The sequence below is a fragment of the Capsicum annuum genome, chromosome 12, assembly GCF_002878395.1.
Source record: "Capsicum annuum cultivar UCD-10X-F1 chromosome 12, UCD10Xv1.1, whole genome shotgun sequence".
Lineage (NCBI taxonomy): Eukaryota > Viridiplantae > Streptophyta > Magnoliopsida > Solanales > Solanaceae > Capsicum > Capsicum annuum.
In genome coordinates this window covers 22462210-22472737 of record NC_061122.1, presented here as the reverse complement: position 1 = coordinate 22472737, position 10528 = coordinate 22462210, and the positions used below count along the sequence as shown (strand labels likewise).

Genomic DNA, 10528 nt, shown 5'->3' with positions numbered 1-10528 from the left:
GCAGCAGCTAGGAAGCAGCTAGGGCAACTAAGAAAAGTGAAGATCAGCAGCTATGAAGCATCTTGGAGCAGCTAGGGAAAATAAGAAAAGTGAAGATGAAGTATAAAGTATTAGACAGTTATATAGTTAGGTCTTTTTTGGCAAGTGGACTTAGACCTTATCAATGTCAATTTATGTACCCTCTCGTTTTGTTTTATGGCCTTGGGCCAGACACTATTTGATTTTAAATTTATAAAAGGGTGTAACAAGCCATCAAAAATTTCTTTAAAAAAAGAGAGAGATAACATCATAGTAGTTTTCGTAACGTGTTACTTTATTTTATTGTTTTTGTTAACTTGCTCAATAGTACGAGTCTCGTTCTTTTTTATTTATAAACTTGCTAGAGCTCTGAATAATTTAAAGAAGGAACAAGTAATCATATGATAAAAGAAACATATGATATAACAAACATAATAGCTTTCATAACGCGTGATTTTACTCTCTCTTTTTTTTTTGAACTTGCTCTATATATAGTACGAACCTCATTCTTTTTTATCTATAAATAAATAGCGAAAAGGAAAAAAACAAATTCTTTCATATTTGTTAAGTGCAAAATTTTCCTAAATAACTTATGAAATGATAGTAGATTGGCATATCAAGAAGTGTCACATGCATAGCATTGTAATGTTATACACAATCATTAATTTACTAAACATACCCTTTGACTAATTAAATCACCATACTCTAATGGTATTGACTAACATCTCCACTTAGACTATTTTAATTAATGAATATCATTTGAACATTAAGAAATTATGGCAAAAGTTTAAGTTTGCTCCTGATAATGCCAAATTAGAATAGATATGATTTCTGTTTTAAGTTGGGGTTAAATTTGTCCTTGAAATATGTTAAATTGAACAGATATATACTTTAATAATAGTTGAGATCAAGTATGTGCTCATTCTTACTACTTGGGGTCAAATTTTTTCCTCAACTATGTCAAATAAAAGTGATATACTCTATTAATAATGGAGTCAAATATGCTCTCATTGTTATTAGTTGGGTCCAATTGCCCTTATTTTCCAGAAGAAAAAAGTTAGCACTTGGTATGTGCTGACTTTCTTTTTTGCACTTGGTAAAGATAAAGGAGGTAGTGCAAACTTTGAATTTATTTTTCCAGTCAACCTTCCAATTCTTGTCTTTATGCTGTAGTAATTAATTTAAAATGTAATCCTAATCTAAATAAGTGTAATGATAAAATGAAAACCACGCATATTGCATGTACTATATTCCACACAGTAATTACTTGTGAAAATGGCTGGAATTTCATATAATCCCACTCAGATTGTACTGGCCTATATTATCATTGAACATAAATTATTTCAGCAACAAGAGACTTCAACATTTTTATTTTTTACCAACTCTTTCTTTCGTTCTTCCTTTCTTTGTTCTTTTTTTTTTTTGTGCCTTAGAAAAAAATTAGAGGTGGGAAAAAATTGGATTACAAAATGGGGGAACCAACAGAAAACGTGGATTTATGTTTTCTTGACAGTTTCCTTATGGGTCAATTTAGGGTATAAAGGTTGCAACATTGACCCAAATATCAGATTAGTTTGCTTAGCTTGTATTGACCAATGAATTTATTCGACCCATTCCGCAGTCTCCCGCACTGCTCAAGTATGGAGGCCTCTTTCTCTTCTGCCCACTTTCCATTCACTCCTCTTCAAATCGAGTATGCACCGAATATATTGACTCTTATCCAATAGCTCACAGACAACACAGTGCAACAAACTCAACTGAGAGTGTTAGATAAAGGAATGAACCTAGCCTTCCCTTACGAGATACAACCAATTTACCAACTTAGCTACGGATTATAACATGAATTTATGATATTGATTCACATCGAATCAACGCGTCCTTTGAACAAAACATAAATAAATTGGCCCCTTTTTAAAACTGCTCATTTCTCTTCCCTCTTCTTAAACAAGAAGCACTTGGTTGTGTCGTGTGTGTGCTGGGCTTGGGCTTGGACTTTTTTTTTGGGAGGGGGGGGGGGGGGGGGGGGAAGGGGGGGGGCTCTTCCCCATGACTGCTGAGAATGGAGGAAGATACCTTTTACCTCAAGAGCATCAAAAGGAAACATCAATTTCCAATTAAAAGGCATTGGGACTCGTACAAACTGCATGCAGCACATAGTGCACTAATTGAATAGCGAGAATTGATGATCAAACTTAGACAGAAATCCATTGCCATATTAACTGTTATCTAATCAAATACTGAATCCTGGTAGTACAAACTTATGTTCCTTTAAACAGGCGGCAGCAGCATCTGTAGCATAAACAAAGATCCCTTAGAGCTACTGTGGTCTAGCGACTGGCTCCAACGCTTCAATTGTCACCACGCTATTACCCCGAATCACCTGAGAGAAATTTTACAGCAACTCACCAGTAAGGACCAGCTTAAATTCACTCAAGGGACATATATCATTATGGATTTTTTACGGATTAAAAGATAAAGAATAATCTCATTAAATTAGACAAAAGCCAAATGCTATTCAAAAGAAAATAGGCTTGATTATGTATTAGCAGCCAGCTTTTAATATCGCATTCACAGCTGTAAGATCAAAACATCCAGAGATGAAAAGGGAGAGAGAAACAGAGAAGACAATAAAAAACTCACCACCATGCCAATTTCATTCTTCTCATTGCCATTAACTTCCACAGTGTTGTCAATGACCAAATTCATGAACTGATCAAACCCACGAAGAGTTCCAGTGACTAAGCGGTTGGCATTCAACTTGACTGTCAAAGACAAACAGCATTACTCAAGTGTGATAGCAACCTCATAAGGCAATTAACAGAGGAATGTAAAACTAAGAATATGTAGACCATGATCTATGCTATCTGAGACTAAGAAATGCTATCTATAAAGATTTTTTATTCTCTAAAAAAAAACTCCGTTTAGATTGCACTTTAAACAAATTCTGTGCAGTTTACCACGCAAGGTTCATGTAAAAGATGCATTTACAGCTTCATGAAAATGAGTTGTTTGTCCAGGGGCATCTATGTTAAGACAAAAGCTGCACCTTTCAAATTTATCACGAAAGTCGTTTCAACTAATTCCTCAACCACCACCACCACCCTTTTTTAAAACAAATCCCAGACGTTGCCAAAGAAACTAAGTAAATCACAAGAGTAGCCTCATTGCTGCAGCGAAAGCATGCAATAACAAAAGAACCATTCATGAATAGGTTTTGGGTTGCAAGATGACCAGAAGCTACTGTAGAATAGCAGTTTAAGCCAATCAAACTCAAACCTTTTGCATCAAACGGAAATATAAAACAGGGATGTAGTGAGAGACAGGAAATACAGAGAGCCCGGTAAATGAGGCTGAGATGCCATTCTGGCAAGAGTATAGAGGTCAAAATAGTTTCAGCGCTTAATAGTCTAACAATAAGGTCTTTGATTGTGGCTGGTTAATGCATTACTTAGCGGACTTAATTTTCTATGTTGATAATGGGGAAGGGGACGATAATTTATCACTTGTCCGCAAACACAACTTCCTTGACCTTCGTACCAAAGATGAAAGTCACTAACAGACTCCAATAACTAGCAAATTTGCACCAACAAATGTAAGCAGTTGCAGAAGACAGTAATAGACAAGCAACTATACTACACGGCACAGTTTTTCCAGAAGCTTAAGAGCCCTAGAAACCACTTAAAGAATAATCTTTATCTTCATACATGAGACTAGTTCAATGAACTAACATTAGAATGATAAGATGTGCCCGCACAATGCTTGGTTGTTGCAGTTATCCAACATTTCTAGTGAGCATGAACCAATGGTTGTCTGATTCAACCTAATAGTTCTGGTCCGATGCCTTTGGTTAACAGAATTGGAGAATTAGACTTCAGAACCAAACAACTGAGAATTGTAGTACAGTTAATGATTAGCCCAGGATGAAATCTGATTTCATGATTGGTGTACAGGGTTCAAAGTGAAAATGATCTAAGGTAGAGTTCAGGCAAATTCTAGATGGTTTACCCAGATCCTTCTCATTTGTTTCATGATAGGTAGTGATACTTTTCTTAATCGTACCAAGAATAAGGTTCACCTACCCAAATCAATCTGTCTTCTGCAATTGGTCCTCTCTTTTATGGCTTATTACAAGAAAAGCATACGCATAGAGAGGAAGCAACGATAATGCAAATGAGGAGAAAATTCTACAAGAGAGGCTAAGAATTCTTTTTTTTTTTTTTTTTTGAGAATTGGTAAGTAGTATTCTTCGGCATTAAGGAAGTGTTGGTCACCATCAGAAAGCGGTTACAGCCATGACCAAAAAAAATTACAAACTTCCTATTAGATCTATGATTTGAGCTACATCTTCTATACATAATTGTTTACACCAAAAGAGTAAAGATACTAAACAATTCCATTTAACTTTGTGAATGGAATTAGATCCATCTTCAAAACATCTTCCATTTCTTTCTATCCAAACCGACCACCATATGCACGAGGGGTCAATTTCCACCATCTCTTTTGAGTCGTGCTACCCCCTCTTCTAATCCAGCAACTTAGGAGGTCAGAGGTATGCTCTGTCTGGTATAGTCCAACTGAGGCCAGTGATTTTAAGGAATAGCTCCCATAACTGTGTAGTATACTTACAATGCAAAAAGAGGTGTTCATTAGTTTCTCCGGTTAAGTTGCACAAAAAGCATCTAGGAACTAGTGGCCTTCCTTTTTTTTACAACACTTCTTGAGTTAGACATGCTCTCCTGATGACTAACCATGTGAAGCATTTCACCTTAGTAGGTGTCAATCCTTTCCAAATGTTGTTCCAACCGTATTGTCTACCACCATCTACTCCCTGTATCCCTCTTCTATAAGCACTGTTTACTGTGAAAAGCCCCTCCTTGGTATGTTTCCAAATTACTCTATCATTGACATTTGAGGAGATGTCTACTCCACTAAGTATTTCCAGCAGGGAGGCTACTCAAGCCACTTCCCAGTCATTCAAAAGCCTCCTAAAGGAAAGATCCCATCCTTCTGCAGTCCAGCATTCACAAATTTTGGCTTCAGGATTAGACAAAGGTCAGGGAAGATTTCAGACAAGGGGCTTTGGTTGATCCAAGTATCCTTCCAAAATCTACTTTTATTGCCATCTCCCACCTTTAATGTCAGATTTTCTTCCATTGATCCCCACAAAGCCCTGATGGATCTCCAAACTCCCCAATCATAAGGCACTAAGACTGGCTTTGAGACCCATGGACATTGTTCTCCATATTTTGTCACTAACACTTCCTTCCAGAGGGCCCTCTCTTCACTCTCTTCACTGGTATACCTCCATAACCATTTCATGAGAAGGCTTTCATTCTACATTTTCAGGTTTCTGATACACAGGCCCCCTCTTTCCTTGCTTAGCATCGCTGTGCTCCACTTCACTAGGTGGCACCCCTTATCTTCTTTACCTTTTTTCCATAAGAACTTTCTTCTGAGTTTATCCAGCTTTTTCACCACCTTAGAAGGAATTGGGAATAGAGACATAACATAGGTGGGAAGAGCATCCATTACTGCGATTATCAATATCACTCTACCTCCCAGGGAAAGAGACGATAAGAATTCTTAGCCATTAGATATCAGCTACGACACAGCAATTTTAGAACGATCCACTTACTCATGAATTAAAACCTCTAGCTTTACAAGGATTGCTTAAACAACACATGACATGTCGTTTTCTTTTTCTTTATGACAAGAAAAATAAGGAATTGTTTTAAACGTAAGAAAGAAGCAACATTTGGAAGATAAATTTCTCCTAATCTAGAATGAGATCATGACTTAGAGCACTAATCCCTGCATGAAATAACCAAGAGCACCTGATGCAAGCTTATTGATATGTGCAAGAGAAAAATAAATTCATGCTTAATGAAGTTTATGTATTTTCTACTTTCTTGAACAAAAGACTTCTCCTTCTGCTGACTTCCTTTACCTTCATGTCCTAAATGTCTAAACTTTGTGCAACTAGCTCGGATGAATGCGACAATGTGTCCAATATAAGGAAAAAAGAAACATAACAAAGTATGTTTCCAATTAGTGAGAGCACAGATTATGGTTCAACCATGATATTCAACCCCAAAGGTTGTTTTTGTTTCAGAAGAAAACCGAAAACCTTCACACTCTGCAGCGCTACAACTACGCAGACATCTCTACCCAACCTGACTAGTTCAAACATTTTCCATTTTTTTTCTGGAGAATATCTGTTGTTAGAGCTGTGTCATGCATGCAAACAAGATTCGCACAACAGAATTCATCCTTGACATACATCTAATTCAGAGAGGATTATTTATCATGTTTAGTCCACAGTAACAGAGGGCCTATTTTGAAAAATGATTTGACAGAAATATTGGCTCACTCATCTTGGCCCTGACAGCACGATTACAACAAAAACAACATACTCAATATAGTCCCACAAGTGAGGTCTGGGGGGATAGGGCGTACGCAGACCTTACCTCTACCTTTGTTTTTTGATAAAAACCTTACCCTACCTTTGTGGGGGTGGAGGTCGTTTCTGATAGACCCTCAGCTCAAGAAAACCATTTTTCCAAATAGGTTGGACACTATGATTATTTAGAAAAAAAATGATTTACTCACTAAAAGAATTTTCAACAATCCATACCATGTTTCTTATAGCATGTAACATTAACATAAAAGTTATCTACACACTAAAACATTGTAATTTTGAAAACGCGTAGGAAAATATCAGCCTGGGTGCATGAAATTCTTAGTTTATCACTTGGATTGAAGAATTAAGCAGCATTAAGAAAATGCTTTTTTTGTTGTAACCTTGTGTCCTGGCCATCTTACGCGCATTTATCACTTGGATTGAAGAATTAAGCAGCATCAAGAAAATGCTTTTTTTGTTATAGCCTTGGTGTCCTTGCCATCTTACACGCACCTCGACTAATTCCATGGGATACCTGCCACCTCCCATCAAATAATTCTGTCACCAAGACTAGACCAAATGGGAAGAAAGCATCTAGTGTAATGTTTTATCTCTGCTGGAAATCAAACTCGAGACTTCATGGTGCTCAATCTACGTCGTGACTACTAGGCCACACCCTTGGATGCACGGTAAGAAAATACTACGAGAATCACTACACTTAAATTGCAAAAAGCATCGAGACTGAAGGAGAATAAAAAGGAACAAAAACAAGAGCATACATACACAGGTCGGGTTCATATATTAGTTGTACTCTTTCATAACATAAATATTGTTAAGAACTCTACAGTATGAAAATGAAAAGTTTGTGATGCTAAACCAATGTAACCCCAAACCAAAATCTTTGAAAAAAACTCTTAAACCCTAAATAAATTGCAGGAAAAACAACATAAGCATCCACATAAAGCACAAAAACGTAAAAAAAATACACCACTCTCAACTACTAAACCCTAAATGCTTGATAAAAACACTTAAACCCTAAATAAATTGCAACAAACAAAAACAGATTAACCATACATAGAAAGCAGAAAAAACGTAAAGACATACAGCATTACTATCTAATAAACCCTAAATCACGAAAATTTAACCCCTTAAACACTAAACAAATTGCAGCAGAAACAAATTAACCCTCCACACAAAGCACAAAAATAAAAATATAAACCATTACTAACTACTTCAACCCCTTAAACACTAAACAAATTGCAGCAGAAACAAATTAACCCTCCACACAAAGCATGAAAATAAAAATAAAAATCATTACTAAATACTTAACCCTAAATTTTCCCTACCAAATTGCAGCAAATTCAAATTAACCATACACAAAAAGGGGGGGGAGAACGTAGAAACATAAAGCAATTAGTAACATACTTTGAAGCTGCTTGTCCATATACCTGCATAATACCAAAAAAAAAAAAAAAATGAAAAGGGAATAAGAAATTTACATATAGACAAAGAGAAAAAAGGAAAATTAGAAAAATAATTGACCTACTTTTTGAGATCCGGAGGTTGACCCGACCTGCTCATCCTTGCTTTCTACTATTTGCTGCTTCCTTTTTTTCTGCGCAGTTGCGGCTGAAATGTTTGCTTCAGTTGGCTTTTTATTTTGTGGCTAAGCTGGTGGAGGGTATAGAGGTAATTTTGAACAAAGATCGGACTACTTTTATTTATGGTTAAATTAGAATTTATTTATTTATTTATTCGTGTATAATTTGAACACTTGAAGAGTATATTTGTTTTGCTTATTAATCTGATAAAGGTAAATAGGAGATAATTTGATAATGATTAAAATATAAATTGTCCAAAAATTTAGGAGAATAAATTTTAACAAACTTGGATAGTGCAAAATTTAATTTGAATTTGTCCCAAAGAAAATACAAGCTAGTCCACAATAATCTCAATGCCTCAATAGACGGATATAAAAGAATATGTCGTGAGTCATTTGGCTAAATTAGTCGCATAAGAGCGTGAAGGAAAAAAGATGAACTTCTCAATCATAAGATATAAATTTAAGGTGAAATAACTTCGTGGACACTTGTACTTGTCCTGATTTATAAAGTAGGCATTTATACTTACACTTTTGTCATCTGAATTCTTTAATCTATTAAAATAAATTTTTTAAATTCTTTTTTTGCATATTGGCATTAACTTGATGATTTGGCAAAGCGCTTGTTTTACACGTGCTTTTCAGCGAGTGAGGCCACTATTTTTGCTTTTAAAATATTTTTAAAAAAATAATTGTAAATTTTTTCAAAAAAATAAAAAAAATTGGGTCTTCTTCTTCATTCCCCCCACCCCCTACCCCCTACCCCCTGCACCAGCCCATTCTCCCCCGTCCCCCTCACTCCTCAGCCCCTCCCCCCATTTCCCTTCACCCCGAGCCAATCTCCCCCGTTCCCTTACCCCCCATCCCCACCTTCCCCCACCCCACCAATTCCCCACCCCATCAATTCCCCACCCCCTTTCCCTCATCCTCCCACCTCCTATCAATTCCCCACCCTTATTCCCCCTCTTCACCCCTTTCTCCCCCATCCCACCACCCCTTTCATCCGTTCCCCCACCCCCCACCAGTTCCCCACTTCTTTCCCCCGTCCCCCAACCAGCCATTCCCCTTGTGTAACGCTCCGAATCTGGTACCCAAAACGCTACACGGTGCCTATGACTTCGAAGGACCACAAGCTAACCCATGACTGATATTTATAACTGAGCACTGAATAATATACTGAAATTATGTGGAATACATAAAAGATGTAAGGCCATAAAGTTCAAAACTGAACTAATACTGAATATAAAACAATGTCTGAAATGGGGCATAACAATACCCAAAACTGAAATAAAACTGTATGAAACATGTTGTAGTCTGAAAGCCTCTAAACTATATGGAAACTGTGGAGTTGATGGGACATGTCCCCAGCCAACTTCGAACTACTGAAATAATAAAGTAATAAAATAATCATGCTATCCTCGAATGATGAGGACTCACTGCTAGTCTGGCTGTTGAACGACTGATCTACTAAGGATGCTCAGGAGCTCGTGCTTCTAAATCTATGGTATAAAATACCATAGCGCAAATGCGCCAGTACTTTGAATGTACTGGTATGCAAGTGAGGTAGGCTGAATGCAAGGAGTTCATATGTATGAACAATACTACTGACTGACTAATATGAACATAAGAATACATGCATGAATACGTAACTGTAACTGAGATTGTGATAACGCCGACTCATAGATTCTAATAATGTGGATTTACTGATATCTGAGTACTGATATTGGGATACTGAATGACTAAGACTATTGAGTACTGAGGAACTAATATCATATTACTGATAAAGGAATGACTATTTCTGACAGTTCTGATTATGAAGAACTGGTCTGATTGACTATATCTGACAATCCTGAAACTGAATACTGATAACATGAGTGACTGTATCTGACAATCCTGATACTGATAGAACTAAATGAGTTCCGCACTGTACTGAGTTAATTGTATCTGACAGTCCTGGATTTCTGTAGAACTAAACTGAGTTCTATTACTGAGATTGGATCTGTAGCTAAGACTGTAGGAGGTAATCATCTAACCAACATGCCCCAGAACTGAACTGGTGGGATCCAACCTGTAATCCCAGCTGGAAGGGTGTCAATACCGTGTCATGGGTAAAGACAAGCTGTGAGGTAACCCTCTCTGATAGGAATCTCTTTCGTCAACCCTCCTATAGGAATAATCCCAAACGAGATGTATTAGTAGCCCTACGCATAGGGGTACATCTCAACCTACGGTGGCTACGTAGTTCTGGAACGCAAGGATTGCTTCTAAGGATCACACCCTCTACTGAATAATAGGTGAGTCCCCATCCTTGGGTTCACTCGGTGCTGAATCTTACTCCCAACTAAATAGAGGCTGAAATGATTAACTGAATTGATACTAATAGTATTGTTTAGCGGAGCTAAACTGAGTTCACTAAGTTTTATTGACTAACGGAATGCTACTGAGATCTGAGAACTGACAGAGAGTACTGAAGTTACTGGGATTTTTGGAAATACTGAGGTTACCGAGAT

At 37.0% G+C, this 10528-nt stretch overlaps 2 protein-coding genes across 3 annotated transcripts; both read right to left on the bottom strand.

Annotated features, from left to right (window-relative positions):
* Positions 1 to 2108: 2108 nt before the first annotated feature.
* On the bottom strand, positions 2109 to 8347 carry LOC107851021 (probable small nuclear ribonucleoprotein G). Of its 2 annotated transcripts, XM_016695912.2 has the most exons (4): positions 7965 to 8347; positions 7844 to 7866; positions 2659 to 2780; positions 2109 to 2398 (listed from the first exon to the last, which is right to left on the bottom strand). In XM_016695912.2, exons 1-4 carry the CDS (start codon positions 7997 to 7999, stop codon positions 2336 to 2338), a joined length of 243 nt encoding a protein of 80 aa, XP_016551398.1. In that variant the 5' UTR covers positions 8000 to 8347; the 3' UTR covers positions 2109 to 2335. The 2 variants fall into 2 exon arrangements, with proteins under 2 accessions (XP_016551398.1, XP_047256824.1); XM_047400868.1 differs by lacking the exons at positions 7844 to 7866; positions 7965 to 8347 and adding an exon at positions 6820 to 6971.
* Positions 8348 to 8770: 423 nt separating this feature from the next.
* Positions 8771 to 9079, bottom strand: LOC124889567 (rRNA 2'-O-methyltransferase fibrillarin-like). Its single transcript, XM_047401517.1, has one exon. It carries the CDS (start codon positions 9077 to 9079, stop codon positions 8771 to 8773), a length of 309 nt encoding a protein of 102 aa, XP_047257473.1.
* Between the last annotated feature and the right edge of the window lie 1449 nt (positions 9080 to 10528).